Here is a 25,586-nt window from a genome sequence, read left to right on the forward strand (position 1 = left end):
TTATTGTTTTAGAATAATAATTTATTTAGAGATGCTCCAAGATTCCATTAATTGCTGTTTGCAATTCAATTTGAGATCTTCAAATGGAAGTTGTGGTAAGCTTTAAGGGCTGAGCTTCCCAAGATGGAGCGTGGGTGAGGTGCTGTGAAGCTCTTGTGTTATGCACAGCCAGATGGAACCGGTCACAGAATAAAGCAGATCTTTTGCAAATACCTGAAGCACTGAACATAACAGGGTACCAGAAGTATATAAGGACTAAGAAATACCCCGTGTAGAAGAATGGAGCACTTAAAAGCCCCATCAGAGTGAAACTCCTTCAAAATGTGGGAAACAACTGGAAAAGGTTTACACAATGCTTCCCTCTGAATCTGCAAAGCAATGGATGCTAGCAAAAGAGAAAACAGTCAGAAAGTAGCTATTGTCAGAAATGAGGGTGTCTCTCAAGCACTTTATGTGTTTAATGGTTTTCAGTTAACACAGACAGAGGAGGTTAATTATGAAATTGTATCACAGAAATGTGTGGAGTACTGCACTCCACTGAAAAATGAATCACATGAGAGAGAGGTTTTTATGCAGTGTTGTAGCTTTGTTGGTCCCAGGATATAAGAGAGACAAGGTGGGTGAGATAATATCTTTTATTGGACCAACTTCTGTTGGTGAGAGAGACACATATTCCAGAAGAAGAGCTCTGTGTAAGCTTAAAAGCTTGACTGTCTCATCAACAGAAACTAGTCCAATAAAAGATATTACCTCACTCACCTTGTCTCTCAAGAGATGTTTTTAAACAGTAGTGTAGAACAAAGGTAAAACCATAGAAGACTTTGTAACCGATCTAAGGCTGAAGAGCCAATCTTCCAATTTCTTGAGGGGTGGAGGGTGGAGTCTGAGCCCCTGATTAAAAAAAATAAAAACCAACAGATCGCGATTGGGATCCAGAACAAAAAAAAAACAAAAAAAAAAAAACTCAGAGAGACACTATTGGGAAATCCAGAATTAACCCTTGACAAAACAATTAGAATTGACCAAGCAACAGAAGTCACCCAAACTGGAATGAAGAGCGTGGATGTAGAGCGTGGACGTAGAGCTTTGACACTACAGACATGATAGAGAATCCAAAATACCGCAAGAAAAGTGACCTGAGGCAGAAAGGCACATGGCGCACAAGTCAGAATCAAGCAAAAATAGCACATGGAGCTGCACATTCTGTGACATTTACCACAAGTCAGGACAATGCCTGACATATAGGAAAAGATGCAAGAAACGTAACGCATTACATCACTTTGCAAGAACCAGCAGTGTGTGCACCCATTAGTTCATGTGAATTCGTCATTAGAGTGATGGATAACACTGCAGCAGCCGAAGACTGGACTGCCAGCCTGCAAGCAAACGGGATGTATATTAATCTTAAGTTGGACACTGGTGCACAAGCCAAAGCATTTCCAGAAACAGTGATATTAACACTATACAAAAGCTACTGGTATTGGAGAGTCAATGGATAAAACTCAGGGATTATAGTGGTGAGTTTATCCCCACTAAAGGCATGTGAACTAGATGTATGGGTAAATAAATTCAGAAAGTTACAATTTGTAATAATACCAGGGAAAAGAGCGCCTGTTACTGAGTTAAAAGCATGTCAAATGCTTGGTCTCTTCAAGAGGAAGGACTCAGAGATAGAGAAACAAAACAACTGAGGAAGAGTTTGAGGAGGTCTTCCAGAGGACAGAGAAGCTTTCAGCAGAGTACAGAATAAACCTGAAAAAGCCCAACTATCCAACAATTCACATCCCTAGGAAAGTTTCCCTTGCCTCAGGGCAGAGGTTAAAATAGGAGCTGGATTGGTTCATTGCTCTGGGAATCATAGAACAAGTAGAGGAACCAACAGGGGTATGCTCATTGGTCACTGAAGAAAAAACAACAAACCTTCACTTATGTACAAACCCAAAAGCATTAAATAATTACATGAAAAGGGAATTTTCCTCTCTACCTACAAGGGGAGAATTTTTGGAGGAGACGGCTGGTGCCAAATATTTTTCATTGCTTGACATATTCTGGCAAGTGACCTTAGAAAAACAGCACATTTGTGCACTATCAGCACCTGGTTGGGGAGACATTGTTTCTACAGACTGCTATTTGGGTTGTGTTCAGCATCCAAAGTGTTTCACTGGAAAATATAGCACGGTTTTGATGGTCTAGAGGTTTACATAGATAATATTTTGATCTGGGGAGAAACAGCAGAAGAACATGACTAGAGGCCCTCAGCAGTTTTGGAAAGAACCAGAGCGGCTGGCCTAAAGCTAAACGAACAAAAAAACAGTTACCTACCTTTTGTAACTGTTGTTCTTTTGAGATGTGTTGCTCACGTCCATTCCATTGTAGGTGTCTGTGCCCCCATGTGCGCAGTCATCGGAGACTTTTGCCTTAGGGAGTGCCGCAGTCATGGCGTGGTATGTCTGATGCCGCCGTCCCGGCGTCCTCTCAGTTCCTTCTTGCCGACAACTCCAACAAAGGGGCAGGAGGGCAGGTAATGGAATGGAAATGAGCAACACATCTCGGAGAACAACAGTTATGAAAGGTAGGCAACCATTTTTTCTTCTTCCAGTGCTTGCTCATGTCACTTCCATTCTAGGTGACTCACAAGCAGAATCCTCTGAGGTGGGCTCGGAGTACACAGCTTTGCAGATTGGAGCACTGCTCTGCCGAAACCAGCATCATCTCAAGCCTGCTGGGTCCGCGCATAATGTGACGCGAACGTGTGGACAGACGACCAGGTCACAGTCCGACAAATTTCTTGGATCAGCACTTGAGTGCGGAAGGCTGCCAAGGAAGGTTGCACCCTAGTTGAGTAAGCCGTCATGACTGCTGGCGGGGGCACTTTTGCCAGCTCGTAGCAGTAGTGGATGCAGGCTGTGATCCAGGACGGGAGTCTCTGGGCTGACACCGTGCAACCTTTCATCCTATCAGCAACAGCCATGAACAACTGTGTTGACTTATAGAACAGCTTTGTTCTATCAATGTAGAAGGCCAGTGCCTGCCTGACATCCAGGGTATGCAGCCTGCGCTCCTTATCCATTGCATGAGGTTTCAGACATAGGACTGGTAAGTAAATATCTTGGCCCATGTGGAATTGGGAAACGACCTTGGGCAGAAAGGCCGGGTGAGGATTCAGTTGGACCTTGTCCTTATAGAAGACCGTATAAGGGGGCTCTGACCCGAGCATCTTGATCTCAGACACCCGACGGGCCAAAGTTATAGTGACCAAGAAGGCACCCTTCCAGGAGCAAAGCAAAAGGGAGCAGGATGCCAAGCCTCAAAGGGAAGACCCATAAGCTTTGACAGCATGAGATTGAGGTCCCAAGGTGTGACCGGGTCCCTGACATGCGGGTAAAGGTGCTTCAGCCCTTTCAGGAACCGTGCCGTCATGGGATGGGCGCAGACCGACCTGCCTTGAAATAGAGGGTGGAACGTGGAAATGGCTGCCAGGTGAACTTTGACCAAAAACAACAGCAAGTCCTGGAGCTTGAGGTGGAGCAGATAGTCCAGGACGTCCTGCAGCGAGGCCTCCTCTGTATAAATGAGCTGATCCGAGGCCCAACATGTGAAGCATTTCCACTTCGCCACATAGGTAGCCCTGTGGAGAGTTTTCTCATGCGCAGCAGAACTCACTGGGCACCAGGAGCACTACTGCTTCTCCCCGCTCAGCCACGCAGCAGCCAGGCTGTCAAGTGCAGTGCCGTGAGGTTTGGGTGCAGCAGGATGCCGTGGTTCTGGGACAGCAGACCCGGTCGAAGAGGCAGCTGCAGTGGGGTGGCTGCGGACAGGCTCAGCAGCATGCCAAACCAGGGTTGCCAAGGCCACTCTGAGGCAACGAGGATGATCATCACATTGTCTTGCTTCACCTTGAGCAGGACCCTGTAGATTAACGGCACCAGCAGAACGGTGTACATCAACGCTCCCAACCACGGAATCAAGAAGGCGCCTGCTCAGTTGAGAGCAGAACATGTGGCACTTCCTGTTCTTCCAAGACGTGAACAGGTCCGCCTAGGGAGTCCCCCACTGGCGGAAGATTAGAGTGGCCACTTCTGGACCACTCGTGGCGAGACGAGAAGGACCTGCTGAGGCGATCTGCCAGGACGTTCCTAGTTCCAGGCAGAAGGGCCGCTACCAGGAAGATGATGTGCTGTACAAAGAAGTCCCAGAAGCTGAGAGCATCCTGACAAAGGGCCGAGGACCCGGCACCGCCCTGCCTGTTGATGTAATACATTGCGGCCGTATTGTCCGTCAGGACCTGCACCACCTTGTCCTTCAGATGGGGTAAGAAAGCCTGGCAAGCCAGGTGAACCTCTCTGAGTTCCCTGACTTGATGTGCAGGGCTAGGTCATGTTGCAGCCAAGGCCTTTGGGTGTTGAGCTCACCCAGGTGGGCCCTCCACCCTATATCCAATGCTTCCGAGACCAGGGTGAGCGAAGGGGACGGGGTCACAAAGGGAACCTCTCGCAGCATCAGTTCGAGGTCCTGCCTCCAGTCCGAAGACTGTAGGACATGGCTCGGCACCGTGACCACTCGGTCCAGGGGGTGCCTGCTGGGAATGTAAACTGAGGCCAGCCATGTTGCAGGGGCCTCATATGGAGTGGGGCATGGCTGATCATAGCTGTACATGCAGCCATCTGGCCCAGTCACAGGCATGTATGGGCCGTGGTGGGCCCTTATGTGGGAGATTAAGTCTGCCCTGGCCTGAAACCGTGCTTCTGGAAGGAAAGCCTTAGTTTGCATAGAGTTGAGAACTATCCCTATAAACTCTATGTGTTGCACTGGTGTTAACGTGGACTTCTCCACGTTTATCAACAGGCACAGGCTGAGAAAGGTGGAGCAAACCAGACTGAAGTTTCTTTGCACCCACTCCGGAGACCTGACTTTCATGAGCCAGTCGTCGAGATACGGGAACAGGTGGACCCCACACCGCCTAAGATAAGCTGCTACTGGCACCATGCACTTGGTGAACACCCTTGGGGCTGACGATAGGCCAAAAGGGAGCACCGTGAACTGGAAATGCCGTCCTACCACTATAAAACGGAGGAAATGCCTGTGTCCTGGGAATATGGAAACATGGAAATATGCGTCCTTCAGGTCGAGAGCAGCGTACCAGTCTCCCAGATCCAGGGAAGGGATGATGGAAGCCAGGGAAACCATGCAGAGCCTCATCTTCTTGAGAGACTTGTTGAGGCGACACAGGTTCAGAATGGGTCTGACCCCCAGGGTGTTTAGAGGGCCCAGGCTGTGCAGGTGAATGGTCAGAATAGGGGTGATGCTGGCTGAAGCTACTGTCCCTTCTTACAGAACCTTGGCGGGGCTGCCAAGGTCTTGGCGGTGAGGGCGGCCAGAAGGGCTTCCAAGCAGGCTGCGGCGTATGTATGCCCAGCGAACGAAAGGTGGTGTGGTGTCTGTCTGCTCAGAGAAGAGACCAACCCTGAGGTCTTGGACTGAAGTCTGCAGCTCCTGCGAGAGGCCTGCCATTTGTAGCCACGAGCTACACCTCATCACCACCGCCTACGCGACTACCCGAGCCGTGGAGTCAGCCGCATCTCAGGCCATTTGCAGGGAGCACCTGGCTGCCGCTGTGCCGACCTCAACCAGGGTGCCAAACTCCTGGGCCTTTTGGGAGGGACTCCTGGAACTTGCGGAGGGTATCCCACAAATTAAAGTTGTACCTTCCCAGGAGAGCACTGGTTTGCCACCTGGAACTGTAGGCTGGCAGTTGAATACATCTTTCTCCCAAAGAGATCCAGGCTTTTGGCCTCTTTATTCTTGGGAGTGGAGGAGGTATAGAGCTGTTTTGTCCTTTTCATTGGCTGCGGAGATGACCAACGAGGCTAGGGGTGGGTGTTTAAAAGCTTGAACCCTTTAGCCGGGACAAAGTATTTTTTCCTCCACCCTTTTGGAAGTGTGAGGGATGGACGAAGGGGTTTGCCAAAGGGCCTTGGCAATCTTTAAAACCCCTTTGTGGACTGGCAAGGCGAGGCGGGCCAGGGTGGAAGCGGAGAGGACATTGAACAATGAGTCTGTCTGCTCGGCCACCTCCTCTACCTCTTAGCCCAGATTGTCCGCCACTCTCCGGAGCAGAGTCTAATGCTTCTTAAAGTCATCAGGAGGGCTAGCCCTCGAAGTCCTGCCACTGCCTCGTCTGGAGATGAAGAGGATGCTAGGGTTACTGGATGGGGATCCATGGCATCTTCCCCCCAAGGGGAGGGAGGTTTCGGGGTGGGTACTGCTTCCTCCACCCCAGCCTTCAAGCGATCGGCATGCACCAAGCCCAGTGCCATTGGGATCACCAGTGCCGCCCACGCTGCTGGCACCATGTGGGACGCTGGTGCCATCTGTTGTTTCACCAAGGCAGCTGCTGATGATCGCTGGGAAGGGGGCATAGCCATCGCTGGCAATCCCCACAAGCTCCAATAAGGCCACTGGGCTGGCCACTGTCCCTGGTGCCACGTCTGCCATGTTGGGACTGATGCAACGTTGGGACCCCAGTCATGCCGGTGGGATCTAGGTGAGGGGCTAAACCAAGCCTCTAAGCCAGAGAAATCCCCTTCTGGCGACCATGGAGGAGCCATTGACACCTGGGTGCGTCTGCTGACAGTTGTTGTCGAGGACCGGGGACCGGAGTGAGACAATCGGTGATGGTACCGATGCGAACAGTAGCGACGTGTAGGAGACTGGGGCCTGGATGGGGATCGTTCTCACGTGGCAGGCGATAGGGAACGGTGATACAATGTAGGAAGATGAGCGGTGGTACTACGGAGACCGAAGCCGGTCTCTAGGCGAACCTCGTCGAGGTAGCAGTGACCATGATTACAGCAGCTCCGGGGATTTGAGCCGCAGGGGAGAGAAGCTGTTTCGCCTCATAGGATCGACTGCACTCTGCAACTCCCCCCGAGACCGCAGCAGCTGACTTGCCATCCTGGGGAGTCTTTGCCGCTTCCTGTTGCCCCAGCTGCGTAGCCAATACCAGTGGAGGTTTCTGCTCCCTTCAAGCCAGGGAGGCCTGGGAAGGCGCCGGTGCCGATGGGGGCTTGGGTCCCAAACTGCTTGAGTCAGTGATGGAATTTTCAAGGGGCTCAGAGTTTCCGCCGGAAAGGAGTGCCCTCATGGCTCCAGGAAGGCCAGGCGGCCGAACCAGGTCCCTTGCCCGAAGGCCCTTGGGCCTTTTTGCCTCGTACCGGTGAGCCGTACTTCCGGGCCTCCTTCTTAGGCACCAGGAAATTCGAATGGTGCCGGGCGGAGTCTGTTGCCGGGGGTGCACTACACACCAATGCCGAGGTACTCGCTGACTCCTGGCGGGAGGGCTCGGATGCCAGGCAAAGGGCTGACTCCATTAGAAGAGCTTGGAGTTTAATATCCTGTTTCTTTCTGAGCTTGTGGCCGAAAGTTCTTAGAAATACGACACTTCTCCTTGATGTGCGATTCACCCGAGCACTTGAGACAGCCACGGTGGGGATCACTAACAGGCATAGGCCTGCTATAGTCCGTGCAAGGTTTGAACCCAGGGGACTGGGGCATCATCCGCCTGGGGCAAAGTCCCACTAGGGGACAGGGGTGGGCAAACTACGGCCCTTGGGCCACATCTGGCCCATCAGAGCATTTAATCCGACCCTCAGCTCCCGCTGAGGAGCGGGATTGGGGGCTTGACTTGCTCCACGAGGCTCCCAGGAAGCAGCCGGCATGACCCCCCCTCCAGCTCCTACGTAGTACCCGGTTCCCTGCCAATGGGAGCTGCAGGGGCGGTACCTCCGGACTGGGCGGTGCACAGAGCTGCCTGGCCGCACCTCGCAGCTGGAGGGTGGACATGCTTCTGGGAGCTGCCTGTGGTAAGCGCTGCCTGGAGCCTACACCCCGAGCCCACCCCACCCCGTGCCCCAACCCTCTGCCCCCAGCCCTGATCCCTCTCCCCCCTCTGAACCCCTCAGTTTCAGCCTGGAGCCCCCTCCTGCACCCCAAACCCCTCACCCCAGAGCCCTCACACCTCCACATCACAACCCGAAGCCCCCTCCTGCACCCTGAACTCCTCATTTCTGGCCCCACCCCAGAGCCTGTACCACGAGCCGGAGCCCTCACCCCCTGCTGCACTCCTACCCCCAATTTTGTGAGCATTCATGGCACGCCATACAATTTCCATACCCCGACGTGGCCCTCAGGCCAAAAAGTTTGCCCACCCCTGCACGAGGAACTCTAACTATCAACAAACTACAAAGAAACAATTAAAACTATTTCATAGAATCATAGAATATCAGGGTTGGACAGGACCTCAGGAGATCATCTAGTCCAACCCCCTGCTGAAAGCAGGACCAATCCTCAACTAAACATCCCAGCAGGGCTTTGTCAAGCCTGACCTTAAAAACCTCTAAGGAAGGAGATTCCACCACCTCCCTAGGTAACCCATTCCAGTGCTTAACCATCCTCCTAGTGAAAATGTTTTTCCTAATATCCAACCTAAATCTCCCCCACTGCAATTTGAGACCATTACTCCTTGTTCTGTCATCTGCTGCCACTGAGAACAATCTAGATCCATCCTCTGCGGAACCCGCTTTCCGGTAGTTGAAAGCAGCTATCAAATGCCCCCTCATTCTTCTCTTCTGCGGACTAAATAATCCCAGTCCCCTCAGCCTCTCCTCATAAGTCATGTGTTCCAGTCCCCTAATCATTTTTGTTGCTCTTTGCTGGACTCTTTCCAATTTGTCCACATCCTTCTTGTAGTGTGGGGCCCAAAACTGGACACAGTACTCCAGATGAGGCCTCACCAATGTCGAATAGAGGGGAACGATCACGTCCCTCGATCTGCTGGCAATGCTCCTACCTATACAGCCTAAAATGCTGTTAGCCTTCTTGGCAACAAGGGCATACTGTTGACTCATATCCAGCTTCTCGCCCACTGTAACCCTTAGGTCCTTTTCTGCAGAACTGCTGCCTAGCCAGTGGTCCCTAGTCTGTAGCAGTGCATGGAATTCTTCCATCCTAAGTGCAGGACTCTGCACTTGTTCTTGTTGAACCTCATCAGATTTCTTTTGGCCCAATCCTCTAATTTGTCTAGGTCCCTCTGTATCCTATCCCTACCCTCCAGCGTATCTACCTCTCCTCCCAGTTTAGTGTCATCTGCAAACTTGCTGAGGGTGCAATCCACACCATCCTCCAGATCATTTATGAAGATATTGAACAAAACCGGCCCCAGGACTGACCCTTGGGGCACCCCACTTGATACCGGCTGCCAACTAGACATGGAGCCATTAATCACTACCCTTTGATCCCAATGGTCTAGCCAGCTTTCTACCCACCTTATAGTCCATTCATCCAGCCCACACTTCTTTAACTTGCTGGCAAGAATACTGTGGGAGACGGTATCAAAAGCTTTGCTAAAGTCAAGGAATAACACGTCCACTGCTTTCCCCTCATCCACAGAGCCAGTTATCTCGTCATAGAAGGCAATTACATTAGTCAGGCATGACTTGCCCTTGGTGAATCTATGCTGACTCTTCCTGATCACTTTCCTCTCCTCTAAGTGCTTCAGAATTGATTCCTTGAGGACCTGCTCCATGATTTTTCCAGGGACTGAGGTGAGGCTGACTGGCCTGTACTTCCCAGGATCCTCCTTCTTCCCTTTTTTAAAGATGGGCACTACATTAGCCTTCTTCCAGTCATCCGGGACCTCCCCCAATTGTCATGAGTTTTCAAAGATAATGGCCAATAGCTCTGCAATCGCATCCACCTTTAGCACCCTTGTATGCAGTGCATCTGGCCCCATGGACTTGTGCTTGTCCAGTTTTTCTAAATAGTCCCGAACCACTTCTTTCTCCATAGAGAGCTGGTCCCCTCCTCCCCATGCTGTGCTGCCCAGTGCAGTAGTCTGGGAGCTGACCTTGTTTGTGAAGACAGAGGCAAAAAAAGCATTGAGTACATTAGCTTTTTCCACATCCTCTGTCACTAGGTTGCCTCTCCCATTCAGTAAGGGGCCCACACTTTCCTTGACCTTCTTGTTGCTAACATACCTGAAGAAACCCTTCTTGTTACTCTTAACATCCCTTGCTAGCTGCAACTCCAAGTGTGATTTGGCCTTCGTGATTTCACTCCTGCATGCTTGAGCAATATTTTTATACTCCTCCCTGGTCATTTGTCCAATCTTCCACTTCTTGTAAGCTTCTTTTTTGTGTTTAAGATCAGCAAGGACTTCACTGTTAAGCCAAGCTGGTCGCCTGCCATATTTACTATTCTTTCTACACATCAGGACGGTCTGTTCCTGCAACCTCAATAAGGATTCTTTGAAATACAGCCAGCTCTCCTGGACTCCTTTTCCCCTCATGTTATTCTCCCAGGGGATCCTGCCCATCAGTTCCCTGAGGGAGTCAAAGTCTGCTTTTCTGAAGTCCAGCGTCCGTATTCTTTATTTATATTTACAAAACCCTAAGGCTGAAGAACTCTTAACGAGGTGAGACCAACCGCTAAGCACTTGTGAAGCAAGGGAGAGAGATGCTCCGACTAACCACCATGGATGGTAAGAAAGAACTGAGGGCGCGACACTCCAGGGGGCTCCATGGCCATCCCTACGGATATCACTAAGGTAAAAGTCTCTGACTACCGTGCATGTGGGCACACGCACACCTGCAATGGAATCAACATGAGCAAGCACTCGAAGAAGAAATATAAATTCCATGTAACATAAATAACATACTTGGGAGAGAAGTTAACACAGCAAGGTGTACAGGCAGAGGCCATCATCACCTACATGCCTGCCCCAGCAGAAAAGGAAGGGCTACAAAGATTCCTTGGACTGGTGAACTGTGTAGAGAAATATATGCCTAATCTAGTTGTGCAAGACAGCAACCTAGGAGAGGAACTGTCCAAAGGACATGGGATTCAACTCTTAATGAAGAATTTGAGAAACTGAAGGCATTAATTAAAGAGGCCCCAGTCCTGAGTAAGAGTAAGCGCAAAAGTGAGCTGTCCACAGACACCTCCAAGGGGGGTATTGTTATGGTTGTCTTACAACAGTATGATCAAAACTGAAGACAAGTGGCATAAGCATCACAGGCGTTACCAAAAACAGAGTGTCAAGATGCCCAAATAGAGAAGGAGGCTTAGGCCTTAGTCCATAGCTGTAAAAAGTTTCATGGCTTTATTTATGGGAAACTAATGTTAGCTGAAACTGACCATAAACCACTTATAGCCTTTACCAAGAGGGGCCTGGCAAACACTTCCCCAGAGAATAGAGATTTTTTTTCAGCTATAAAGGTAGTATTTGCAAATTGAATGGGAGAGATTTGCTGGTTGCAGACACTCCCTACAGCTTTCAGAGTAGCAGCCGTGTTAGTCTATATCTGCAAAAAGAAAAGGAGTACTTGTGGCACCTTAGAGACTAACAAATTTATTTGAGCATAAGCTCAGCTGTAGCTCACAAAAAGCTTATGCTCAAATAAATTTGTTAGTCTCTAAGATGCCACAAGTACTCCCTACAGCATTTGACAAAAGTTCAGTGGAGCTAAGTAGGCACAGACTTGTTTACGTTGGCTGCAGAAAAGCTATGTACTTGTCCTAGACTATTATTCTCAGTTCCCTGAGATGGCTTTACTAGAAAATACTACAGCTAAATAGGTGATTAGATTTGACATGCACATTTATGCTAGACATGGTACACCTGATAAAGGGCCACAGTATAGTGGGCATGAGTTTAAGCTGTGAAGTACAGATTTAGACATGTAACGATTAGTCCCCATTAACCCCCATCTAATGAGTTGGTGAAAAATGGTGTCACAATAATGAAGTGCTTTACTGAAAAATGATGAAGAGTCAGACTTTGTTAAGCACTGTTAAATTACAGAATGACACCAAGCGTCCAACTAAAACAAGAATGCCTGCACTGTTAGAAACTGATGTCTGAGTCACTGGGGACTTGCAGATATATAAAAGAGACCAATAAGGCAAAACAACAACAACAAAAAACCAATATGATTTGGGGTACCCGGAGCTGACACTTCATGAAAATGATGCTGTGAATATCTATGACGGAAACAAGAGTCCCACACAACAGTGGTGTCTTGAGAGGTAGCCCCATGGTTGTATGAGGTCATCACCCCATTCGAACACATCCTACGGAGGAATAAGTGATGCCTTCTTCAAATCCCAGAAGGGAGGGAGATAAGAGGCACAGAGCCTGACATTTGAATCAAGAGGGTCTCAGACAGGCAACAACCCCAGCAGGTTGAGACCACAGAGTCCCAGGACTTGGAACAACCTGCCACCTTCTGACAGCAGTAGTGCTGATGTTATAGGGGAGCTGTGTAGGTTCAAGTGACTGTGCCGAGCACCTCAAAATCTAACTGAGCATGTTTAGCAGTTTAGCTCTTAGGTTGGTTAAAAGTATTTGTGTGTTGTGTTAATGTTGCTTTTTAAGTGTTCTAGTTATTAAGTTTTGGTTTGGAAGGGGAAAATGTACCATTGAGGACTGTGCCTTTAAGGGCTGGGTTCAACACAGTCTGGGCTGGGCACTGGGAACGTCTTATGGTTACACACAGGCCATCGGAACCAGACATAAAATACAGCAGAACTCTTGCAGGCACCTTAAGGACTGAGCCCTTGAGGAATTCCACCATGATTTCAACAATTTCCATCCCACCACCAACCTCAGCCTGGTCCAGTCCACACAAGAGATCCACTTCCTGGACACTACAGTGCTAATAAACAATAGTCACATAGACACCACCCTATACCGGAAACCTACTGACCGCTATTCCTACCTGCATGCCTCCAGCTTTCACCCTGACCACACCACACGATCCATCATCTATAGCCAAGCTCTGCGATACAACCGCATTTGCTCCAACCCCTCAGACAGAGACAAACACCTACAAGATCTCTGTCAAGCTTTCTTACAACTACAATACCCACCTGCGGAAGTGAAGAAACAGATTGATAGAGCCAGAAGAGTTCCCAGAAGTCACCTACTACAGGACAGGCCTAACAAAGAAAATAACAGAACACCACTAGCCGTCACCTTCAGCCCCCAACTAAAACCCCTCCAACGCATTATTAAGGATCTACAACCTATCCTAAAGGATGACCCAACACTCTCACAAATCTTGGGAGACAGGCCAGTCCTTGCCTACAGACAGCCCCGCAACCTGAAGCAAATACTCACCAACAACCACATACCACACAACAGAACCACTAACCCAGGAACTTATCCTTGCAACAAAGCCCGTTGCCAATTGTGCCCACATATCTATTCAGGGGACACCATCACAGGGCCTAATAACATCAGCCACACTATCAGAGGCTCGTATACCTGCACATCCACCAATGTGATATATGCCATCATGTGCCAGCAATGCCCCTCTGCCATGTACATTGGTCAAACTGGACAGTCTCTACGTAAAAGAATAAATGGACACAAATCAGATGTCAAGAATTATAACATTCATAAACCAGTCGGAGAACACTTCAATCTCTCTGGTCACGCAATCACAGACATGAAGGTTGCTATCTTAAAACAAAAAAACTTCAAATCCAGACTCCAGCGAGAAACTGCTGAATTGGAATTCATTTGCAAATTGGATACTATTAATTTAGGCTTAAATAGAGACTGGGAGTGGCTAAGTCATTATGCAAGGTAGCCTATTTCCTCTTGTTTTTTCCTACCCCCCCCCCCAGATGTTCTGGTTTAACTTGGATTTAAACTTGGAGAGTGGTCAGTTTGGATGAGCTATTACCAGCAGGAGAGTGAGTTTGTGTGTGTATGGGGGTGGGGGGGATGTGAGAAAACCTGGATTTGTGCTGGAAATGGCCCACCTTAATTATGCACATTGTAGGGAGAATGGTCACTTTGGATGAGCTATTACCAGCAGGATAGTGAGTTTGTGTGTGTGGTTTTTGGGAGGGGGGTGAGGGGGTGAGAGAACCTGGATTTGTGCAGGAAATGGCCCAACTTTATTATCATGCACATTGTGTAAAGAGTTGTCACTTTGGATGGGCTATCACCAGCAGGAGAGTGAATTTGTGTGGGGGGGTGGAGGGTGAGAAAACCTGGATTTGTGCTGGAAATGGCCCACCTGATGATCACTTTAGATAAGCTATTACCAGCAGGACAGTGGGGTGGGAGGAGGTATTTTTTCATATTCTCTGTGTATAAATAAAGTCTGCTGCAGTTTCCACGGCATGCATCCGATGAAGTGAGCTGTAGCTCACGAAAGCTCATGCTCAAATAAATTGGTTAGTCTCTAAGGTGCCACAAGTACTCCTTTTCTTCTTAAGGACTGAGTGATCACAGACCACTACACGTCATCATAAAAGTGCAATTATTACTGATACTTCCGTCCGTTTCCATCCCTTCATTTTTCTGCAAGATAAGTTTATTTATTCTTTGTTCAACAAACAGTAGGAAAAAACCCAGACTGACAAAATGACATTTTACCTCCACCTTGTAAATGTTAGATGGATGATCCCTCTTCCCACATTTGAAGGTGACTGTTTTACAGCAGCTATCTGGTACCACTCGGCCACTGGACTCTACGGACAGGATATAGATACTGTGCTGCCAATCATCAGAGCTATTGCTGCCACAGCACTTGAACTGCAATGGAAAGGAAATGCCAACATTCAGTGGATGGCATGACATTATCCTCATGAGAAGACAACTAAGTAACGTTGAGCCACTTATCAATTAAAACGTACATCCCTTATCAGTTTGTAGATACGCCAAGGGGATGGATGTGTTAGCCACTCAGTATCGTCTCTGGCCATGTCAGTGATCACTCTCTGGGGGCACACACTCAATCGTGGGGCCCGATTCTGATCTCACACTGGTTTTACAATAGTTAAACTCCACTGGCTCCAGCAGTTACTCCTTATTGATACCAGTGTAAATGAAATCAGAATCAGGCCCAGCGACCGTAACTGTTGCAAAACCAATTCAGTCAAATTTACAGACGTAATCACTGATTTGGAGTCGCCTCTGTTTTTGCATCTCCACTTTGAGAACAGTAGGGGTAGCTATCTGAAGACTCAGACTTTCAGATAAGCTTCTTTCAGAGGTTTGCCTGAACTTCTGTGGTCTGGGAATTAGAACCAAGCTCAGGCCATCTCATGAGATTTCCAGCTCAGCCCATCTCATGAGATTTCCAGCAACTAGTAATATTAAATGGAACATGAGCTGGGACAAACAGCTAGGCAGCAGCAATGTGAGCAACAGAAGGTTTCCTTACGTCTTGCTGCAGGCGATCGACGGAATGTGTGATGTGTGTTTTCCCAGGAAGAGCATAATTCTCAGTCAGGGTCCGGGTCAGGTGCTGTTTCAGCACCTGGCTTAGCTGTACACCAATGAGAAAAGTCATAATGAATACATTCTAGAAGGAAATGTGCATATTTGCTTTAGGTTTTAGATCCCTCCAAGGCATGATTCAGATCTTTCTTATTTCAGTGTAAATCAGGAATAAGTCCCCAGTGTCAGTAAAACTGGTGTGAAGCTGGAATCAGGCGATATATATATATATCCTAAATTGGTGAAAACTTCTTTTAAAATGTGCTTAAAGTGACATACGCCCTAAACAAACAGGACATTCAAAGGCCCAGATGGCCCAAGATTCTAAGTGTCCATAAATAGAAAACAAAACAAAAAAAAACAAGAAAGGTCAGACACCAAACCTTCTGTTCCCTGAACTATTGTTCTGTATCTTATCTTGTGTTTGCTTGTTTCGTTAGGTTGCATAAGCTCTTCAGAGAAGAGATCACATATTAATCTAGATTTGCAAAATGCAGTGTTAAATTACAGAGCTATGTAAAATGATAATAATATAATAAACAGGAAATGAAAAATATAATTGATATTAAGACCAGATCATTAACTGCAATCTAAATTATTAAAATAAATTAAAGGTATGGGGGATGAGCAACATTATGAGGCTGGTAATAACTTCATAGAGTATTAATCAGATTGATGGAACTCTGGGTTCATACTACAGGCCTTTGAAAGTCAGTGTGAGCTGGCTCCTTATCTACGATTAGACTACTGGGATTTAAAATGTGAATAAAATAAAGTGTTCCAGAAAAGACAATGAGCCTGATTCTGATCTCAGGAACGCTGATTTAAAATAAGAGGTAACTCCTTTGAAGTCAGTGAAGTTACACTGGTGTGAAATCAGAATCAGGCCCGAGATTTCCAGGAGAGAAAAAATACACAGAGCGCATGGAGAGATTCTGCAGGATGGAACAGCAAAAGAACCCAAAATAATCTTTCAAAGCAGAAAAAGAATAGTTTCACTGTTGTATAACATGTGCAACACTGGCCAAAATATAATACTCCCTTCATGGTTTATGTGGGAGTATTGCTGGTGAGCGAATGGTGTTTTTTGGAAAGGCATCCACAATTAAAGTCAGCAAGTAAAACATTGTCTAATTCTACAAAATTAAACCCAATTCCCATTCATACAAATTCACTTTTTTTTTTAACTGATCAAATATACCAGCTAGTGGGAGGGAGAACAGCAGATTAGGGCTTGGGAACTGGTCCCACACAATATGTGCCCCAGTCTAATGTTGCCTCTGTTCTAAACCAGGGTAAGGCTGTTGGCTTCAGAGATATTCCAGGATAAATGAGATTAGAATCTTTACCTTTCTGAGGGCTTGTCTACATTTACAGCACTGCAGCGCTTAGTGAAGATGCCACCTGTGCCGAACAAGAGAAAGCTTCTCCTGTCACCATAGCACTGTCTACATTGGGGGCTGGGTCATTGTGGATTTGTAGTAGTGATGAGACCATGGAAAGGCCTCCCATGTTTTGCCACTACCAGTTTTTGGGGATGTAGGTTTCTCAACTGCCTGCTAGGTGCCATGCAGTTCAGAGAGCTGGAGAAACTATCCCAATGGGAGAGGGACAGAGGAGCTTGAACCCAGCCTTTGAGCTAGGTTTGTTTTGTTTTAAATGCAGGTCCCCAGGGCTAGCAGTGGAAATGGGGAGCTCAACTAGATTGCTGAAACTGTGCTACGGGGCATCCCTCTCCAGTTGGAACAGGGCTTCTAGGGGAGGAGGGAGCTTTCCTTTGTGTTGGAAGAGATGAGAGGTTTTCTACCCAGCAGTAACATTCTGTATGTGTTGGTGGGACTCAGACTGTCATAGGCAGGACACTGGACTAGATGAACCAATGTTCCGAACCGGCTTATTTTCCAATTTATGCTATGAATGTGTCGGAACAACAAGTTACAAACTTACCCAGTCTCAAGCACATTCCTTTGCACTGTTATTGTCTGCAGCGTTCTCAAGGGGTTCCCCCTTTTGTAAGACGAGGGCTGAAACCCAGCAGAAATGCCCAGAGGAGTCAGGCAGCAGCAACATCGAAAGGGCCGCCACACACCCCTTTTTGCTGAGCTCTGCCTCAGCGCCTCATCTGTAAAATGGGAAGAACAGAGCTTCTCTACCTCTTGGGGTGCTGAGAGCTGCTTAGATACTATAGTAATGGGGGCCACTTAAGTAGCTAACACAGGGTCACATGGCGGGAAGACAAAATGGCAGATCAAAGTGTACACTGTACAAGTTGGCTTGCCTCAGAACTTGGGGAGAGGAAGAACCAGGGGTTCTATCTGCTGCTCTTCTCCCATATCCTATGGGGGAGGCAGAGCTAAATTAGATGGGACTGGGATTTGTGTTCCTCAGCCCAGCAATGTTTTCCTGTGGTTTAGAGCCTTATTATGTGGCCTTGCTTTGTGCAACAGTATTTGGCCCTATGGATTTAAGAAAATACTTTGGATAACTTTTACAAAACACTAATATTTTCAATGAATTTCTATTGAGCTCTTATAAGAAGGGACTTTCTTAACCCAGCCTTGCCGACAGATATTTATTGCTGTAACGTCAAAAATATAGATAAAACAAACCTTCCAGCTTACCCTTTGATAGTAAACATAGGCAAGAACTCCAGCAACCAGCTCAATAAGGAAGATCAAAAGGAGCATGGAGAAATACTGCAAGGGGAAAACAAAAAATAACCCCAGTTGTATCTGATTAGAAAAACTGGACAACATAGCTTCCCAAAGGAAGTGAAAACATGTTCCTACAAAGTCAGGAACTCTGACACTCTTATGTTTGAGAGATGGTAATCTCCTGAAGGTCTGAAGTAACTTTTCCACAAAGAAGCAAGTAGAGTAAGACGGTTCAAGGGCTAGGGGGGTAGCCTAGGACTTGGGAGATTTGGGTTCAATTCCTTATTCAGCCACCGTCTTCACATGTGACCTTGGTCTCCCAGTGCCTCATCTGTAAAATGGGGAGAATAGTGCTTCTCTACCTCTTGAGGTGCTCAGAGCTGTTACATACTATAGTAATGGGGGCCACTTAAGTAGCTAACACAGATTGACAGAAACGTGCTGAGCAGGAAATGAAGGAGTTTGGAACCAAAGAGAAGACTACCAAAGGAAGAGCAAGTGGGGATAAAAGGAAAAGATGGGAAGGCCATGGCCAATGGGAAGAACAAGGAGGAGGATGCTAATGAGTTCCTTTATCAGAGACACTGGCTTTAACAAACATTTGTCTCCCTTGTTAAGAAATCATGGCCGGTTTGCAGCAATTCATATTACTAGGAAGATCCTCTAGGAAGGTACCTAGCTGAGCATGCTTGTCTAGTGCATCTAAGGGTAACACCATAGTTTAGAACCTGCTTCAGCAAAGCACATAAACATGGGCTTACAACCATACTTACTTAGCAAAGCAATTATGCACATACCTAGTAGCCAATGTGCTCAAGTGCTTTGCTGAACTGGGGCCTTAAACATTAACGGCTTTTCACACTAAGCATGGCCCAAAGCAGATTTTATAAGTTCATAAGCCTATTTTGCAGCCATTTAAAAACAAAACCATAACAACAAAAGCAACCTAGCAAAGCAAATGTACACTGAGTAATCTGCACTTGGAAAACTTCAAGTTCAAGGCTTTGGCTGGTTTCACGCTCGCTCTCTCCTACACCCTATTCATGGGCGGCGGGGGGAGAGAAGGTTTTCTTAACAGTGGGAAAACTGCACTGTGTGCCTCATCCCTTTCACAAATTAAAAGCAGTGATTTCTAGAAATATTCATGTCAGCATAGGCCAATCACATGAAATTTCACCCCAAAGATGACAAAAATCGCTAAAAATTATGAGCATCTACAAATTGGGATTAGAATGTAAACTGTTTTACAACCTTAATTAATGTATAATGATCAACATCTGTGCCCACTGTAAAGAACCCAATCCTGGTCATTTATTGAAGTTTAATTTCTCAGTTTATTCCATTGCCTCTTTTTGACCTGTAAATAATAATTCTGAGAGAGGCATTTTCCCATTACCCAGTACAGAATATAGTAATTAGAGGGTCTCAGAACCTGGGCTCCAGCCTGAGCAGGAACACCTACCCTGTTATTTTTAGCTCTGGAGTGAGAGCCCTGCAAGGACGAGTCCTGTAAGTGTCAACGATGCTACTCATAGGCATAAAATTAAGCATGCCTATAAGTGTTTGCAGGATCAGGACCCAATGTCTCGGCTTTGAGAATCAAGCTGGGTTCTCTCCTTGCACATCAACTGCAATGGGGATTCTGCAGGCCGAAGTATGTGCTCAGAGACACATGCATAAACATCATTGTCTTCAGTAAGTTTGCAAAAGTGCAACTAATTGGCCCTGTAACTGGAACCTAAAACAGTTCTGTTGATGCTCAAGAAGGAATACAATCCAGCTCCCTCTCTGTGAGCTTTTCTGGTTTTGCAGGGCTAACATGCTGACCACCTGCTTGGCTCATCAGCAGGCTCTGAACCTGGGATCTTCAGCATGAGGCTCAATAGCTTGAGCAAAAGGAGAAACTCCTCTAGCTGGCCGCCATAATAGAGTCTTATCCTCTTATGAGGACCAGCCCCTAGGGCTGGGGTAGTCAGCAAACGAACTGCAATCTGGACTGCCAGGTGCTTCTGAACAGACCCCAAAATCTTTTTATTTACTTATTATCATTATTGGGTTTTTTTAACTTTCTCTGGAGTCTGGACCTTTACTATACCTTGACCAAGAAATTTGGACCTTGACAAAAAATAAATTGACTACCTCTGCCCTAGGGGGGACAAAAACAACCATTGTACAAGTCAGGGTTACACTGACAAGAGTAAAAAGAAAAAAGAAATAATTTGGCACTAAGATTATGGCTCTGAATATACGTAGGCAGCAGATTTACAAAGGGTCGTTTTCAAGGTAGAACCAGAGTACAAAGAATTAATTGCTTTTATACCTTTGAATATTTGTTCTTCAAATTTATCTCCTTCTATACAAGTGCATGTGCTGTTCTATTACCGGCCGCAAGGCTAGATACCCACTTTTGAAAGGATGGTAGTTAGGGCCAAATGAACGTTTGTACCTTACCCTCTACCATACTGGGGTCTTCCCCTCCATCCCGGGGTATGCAGTCTAGCCATGACACTAATATAGTATCCTTAGGAGTAGTATTATTCACTTTAGGTTGTTGCTAACAAGGTGACCTCCTGTGTTTTTCTTGCATATCTCCCATTCAAGTATTGGCCAAACACAACTCTGCTTAACATACAAGGAGGAAAAAGAGCTCAACCAGAAACGTGACCACTGCAGACTAAGGCAAACCTGACTGTATGACTGCCATCAGTGGCAGACTTGGAAACAGGGGAAACTTGTGTAAATTGACTTCAGTGGAGCTATGCTGAGTTACACCATCAAAGCATCTGGCCCTCCAACTGCAATTAAAGACTTACACCAGAGTAAGAGGGAAATCAGGGCCTAACTCCATTGACTTCAGTGGAGAGAATTCTGATTTACTCTAGTGTAAAACAGAGGAGAATGGGGACTTTGTTTTCAAAACATCACCCTGTTCATTTCTATTGAGAACTACTGCTCACCTTCTTCACTTGCAGAGGGCTGAGATGAGCAAAACTGGATACACTTTGCTCTTAATGATACTATATGAAAGGAACCCCCTGCAGTTTTTTTCACAGCTATTGAAATAACTCTCAGAGTCAGAGCCATGTCAATATCAGCATTTTACCATGACTGCATTCTTTTTCTTAGTACATAGAATCCCAGTCAGAGAACACAGTCAGCTTGATTCTCTTCACCTGTACGCTGGTGTAAACTGGGAGTAACTCTGTTGAAGTCAATAGAGTAATATCAGGGGAAAATCAGAATCAGGCAATCTAAATGCTCACAAGGACCCATTATTAACGGAATGATACAGTACACAAAGCACCACTGAAATGGTCTTTTTGTATAGCATCTATAGGAGGTCCATATCCATGGTATGACATTATGCATATTAAAAATTCTGGCTCAATGTAAATATTGTACATGCACTTAAATTGACTGTATTAGTGCTTTCTAGAACATAAAAGGACCAGTACTACATTATAAACCCATAGAGAGAAAATTTTCATTTTACTGTAATACTCCTGTATGTTTATGCCGCACCTGTCAACCCAGAGAAATCCCAGAGTGCTTTACCAACTACCTACCACTGAAACACACGTGCTTCTGGGGAGAAACACAGCAGCTGTTTTAACAGAACAAAGCACAGAACACACAGAGTCCGAGGGATGCCAAGCGAAGTGTATCATATCCAGTTAAAACTGCAGGGACATCAAGAAGGCAGAATGTAATTAACAGAACTGAAACGAATCCAAGGTGAGAAAGGTTAACAAATAATCCTACTTACGTTAAGGTTACCATTCAGGACGTTGGTGTTATGACTCATTAAGCTCTCTGGAGCTGGGACCATCTCATTGTTATATGTCTGTATCATACCTAGCACAATGGGGCCCTGGCCTCTAGCTACTACTATAATTAAAATAAAATAAAATAAATAATAATAAATAAATATGTTGGCTAGAGAAATGCCAAGGAAGCCTGGAACCTTTCAATTGCTTTCTTTTGGAATTGGACAGCAACAAGGAAGCCAGGGATTCTGTAAGTTTTGGGGTGTCACTCCTGACCGCATCTGCGGAAGTAAGGATGAAAGGGCAGAATCCAACCTCCCCAACCCTATAGAAGTATAAGAAAGAAACTCCTCAAGTTAAAACTCATGGAGTTTCCTCTCCCCTCTGTGGGTTATTCCAGCACACAATGGACCCCTATAGTAACAAAAGTTAAAATAGTGAAACTAAATATAACCATGGCATTAAAGAGCTGTTCCTCTTTAGAAAGCACATGGAAAAAGTGCTGGGATGCTTTGTTTTAATACAGCTATTTTACCCTTCAGAATACAAAGCAACTTGCCAAAATCTGAGAAAATGTTAAAAATTATTCCTTTCCATTAATCTTTTTTTTTTTTTTTGAGCTCTGGAGGTGGATCATTATGCTGGTAATTTTACAGTTGATGCATTTGTTACATGGGAATCTAAGAACAGTGATTAGAATGCTTGCCTCATTAACTTGTCACTTCTCCTGCTAATCTCCTCCACACCTGCGTGTCTTACATATTGAAAAATAGTAAGGTTCTGAGAGTATTGTGAGAAATTAACATCCAATAACATCTAGGTCAAATGATGAGAATTCAATTTTCAGGCTAGATTTTTTTGGAAAACCACAAGCTTACCAAAACCCATCTAGTTTCTGTGTTTCAGTCCGAAATTCATTTCTGACACCACCTGGGACACCAAATGCATATTGAAAAGTAGTACTTGTGGCACCTTAGAGACTAACAAATTTATTTGAGCAAAAGCTTTCGTGAGCTACAGCTCACTTCATTGGATGCATGCAGTGGAAAATACAGTGGGGAGATTTTATATGAACAAAGAACATGAAACAATGGGTGTTACCATACACACTGCAACGAGAATGATCAGGTGAGGTGAGCTATTATCAGCAGGAGAGAAAAAAACCCTTTTGTAGTGATAATCAAGGTGGGCCATTTCCAGCAGTTGACAAGAACGTGTGAGGAATAGTGGGGGGTGGGGGGGAGGGAATAAACATGGGGAAATAGTTTTACTTTATGTAATGGCACATCCACTCCCAGTCTTTATTCAAGCCTAATGTAATGGTCTCCAGTTTGCAAATTAATTCCAATTCAGCAGTCTCTCATTGGAGTCTGTTTTTGAAGTTTTTTTGCTGAAGAATTGCAACTTTTAGGTCTGTAATCGAGTGACCAGAGAGACTGAAGTGTTCTCCGACTGGTTTTTGAATGTTATAATTCCTGACGTCTGATTTGTGTCCATTTATTCTTTTACGTAGAGACTGTCCAGTTTGGCCAAGGTACATGGCAGAGGGGCATTGCTGGCACATGATGGCGTATATAACATTGGTAGATGTGCAGGTGAATGAGCCTCTGATAGTGTGGCTGATGTGTTTAGGCCCTATGATGGTGTCCCCTGAATAGATATGTAGACACAGTTGGCAACGGGCTTTGTTGCAAGGATAGGTTCCTGAGTTAGTGTTTTTGTTGTGTGGTGTGTGGTTGCTGGTGAGTACTTGGAATTATAACATTCAAAAACCAGTCGGAGAACACTTCAGTCTCTCTGGTCACTTGATTACAAACCCAAAAGTTGCAATTCTTCAACAAAAAAAACTTCAAAAACAGACTCCAACAAGAGACTGCTGAATTAGAATTAATTTGCAAACTGAACACCATTACATTAGGCTTGAATAAAGACTGGGAGTGGATGTGTCATTACACAAAGTAAAACTATTTCCCCATGTTTATTTTCACCTCCTCCTTCCCCCCCCCAGCCCCATTCCTCACACTTTCTTGTCAACTGCTGGAAATGGCCCACCTTGATTATCACTATCAAAAGGGTTTTTTTTTTTTTTCTCTCTCTCTCTCTCCTGCTGGTAATAGCTCACCTTACCTGATCACTCTAGTTGCAGTGTGTATGGTAACACCCATTGTTTCATGTTCTCTATGCATATAAATCTCCCCACTGTATTTTCCACTGAATGGATCCGATGAAGTGAGCTGTAGCTCACGAAAGCTTATGCTCAAATAAATTTGTTAGTCTCTAAGGTGCCACAAGTCCTCCTTTTCTTTTTCGGATACAGACTAACATGGCTGCCACTCTGAAACCTGTCAAATGCATATTGCTTTTTTTTTTTTTTTTTTTTTTTTTAAGGGGAATGTTAACAAAAGGATGGCTTCATTTTGTCAGCACCAATTCATGTGTCACTGAAACAGCATTACAAATACAACTCCAGGGTTCTCCTAAAAGAATATAATTGCTATGGTTGCTATTGAAGAGAAAAATTATACCTTCTTTTAATGGCAGTCTAAATTACTACATGCCATCACCTCACAGGGATTTTTTAAAAATCAAGTTATCTATTAATACTTAGTCAAGTCATCAGAAATCTTTCTAGAAATGTAAAGAGTAAAAGAAATATCAGACAAAAGTGTCTTTTAAACGCCTCTTTCTTTCCTAGTAAATAAATGTGCCGAGGAAGCTAGTGGCATGCTCAGAATAAATACACTTGCCTCATGAGAAACGCTGTTTGTTTGGTGGTAAAAATAAAGCCAGTCTATTTTTTTTCCAGCAGCTCTTGAAGATTCTTTCCCCATCAACACAGAGTTCTGATTCATTAGTTAAATGAGGATGGCAATTATGGCTCAAACCCCAAGCCCAGCATCCCGTCTGATTAGTTTGGCTAGACTCTGGGTAGATATGCAGGGAGCTGGGGAAAGAAGATTCTGCTACAGAGCTGCTCACTAGACCTACTTCACCACTACAGAGGCCAACCTGGAGGCCTGCTGAAGCCCTCTCTTGCCTGAGAGTGAAGAAAAGGTGATAGTTGTGGGAAAGGATCATTACAGCAGCCCCTCTCACAAGCCTTGCACCTGACTCATGCCCGTGCATGCTGCCACAAAGGGGCCTCACGCAGAGTGGGGTCGTGAATAGCACAGGTTCCATTGCAAAAGGACACTCTGTCTATGGAGGAAGGGACTGGATTGAATCCAACTGATAAAGTATAAGAAAAGCCAGTGCTGAACCAAGGCCTGATCTGCACACAGCCTTGTATCAACCTAGTTGCACATATACCTACACTTAAACGGGTCTCCCACTGACATAAGTGACCTGTTACAGAGACACAGTAACACCACTTCCCCAAGTGGTGTCGAGCCATGATCAACGTACTGAGATCAATGCAGCATGAGTGTAGACACTACGTTACCGACGTTGACCCTTACAGTCCTCCAGCAGCTGTCCCACAATGCCTGATGCTGACTGTTCTGGTCACAATTGTGAAATCTACTGCCCAGGGGGTCACGGAGACCAGAAAGCCTCCCTCTCCTTTAAAGCCCTGTGAAATGTCTTTTCCTGACTGTCCATCTTGGCAAGCACACCTAGCAGCTCTTCACTGTTGCAAAGAACTGCCCATTTGTACTACATGCTCCAGACTACCTCTGGCTTGTGACAGGAGATGTTGAATCTCCCGGGCCTGGGGGGAGAAGAGGCTGTGCAGGCACAGTTACGGACCAGCCACAGAAATGTGGACAACTACGAGCAGATTGCACGGGGGATTCAGGAGAAGGGGGCACGACAGGGACCAAGAGCAGCGCGGCATGAAAGTGAAGGAACTGCGGTAGGCCACCCTGGTCT

The 25,586-nt window shown here is 46.0% G+C and overlaps 1 protein-coding gene across 8 annotated transcripts in view; it reads right to left on the reverse strand.

Moving 5' to 3' along the window:
- Positions 1-25,586, reverse strand: part of TSPAN11 (tetraspanin 11) — a 189,861-nt gene that overhangs the window by 70,802 nt on the left and 93,473 nt on the right. For 7 of the 8 annotated variants that reach the window (XM_073314474.1, XM_073314493.1, XM_078849111.1 and 4 more), the window contains 3 exons: positions 17,917-17,991; positions 15,240-15,344; positions 14,450-14,608 (listed from right to left, as the gene is read on the reverse strand). In XM_073314474.1, coding sequence (XP_073170575.1) covers positions 14,450-14,608; positions 15,240-15,344; positions 17,917-17,991 — 339 coding nt within the window. The remainder of the gene's footprint in view (positions 1-14,449; positions 14,609-15,239; positions 15,345-17,916; positions 17,992-25,586) is intronic. The other variant, XM_078849118.1, reaches the window with a different exon arrangement.

This window comes from Lepidochelys kempii, chromosome 1 (genome assembly GCF_965140285.1).
Source record: "Lepidochelys kempii isolate rLepKem1 chromosome 1, rLepKem1.hap1, whole genome shotgun sequence".
NCBI lineage: Eukaryota > Metazoa > Chordata > Testudines > Cheloniidae > Lepidochelys > Lepidochelys kempii.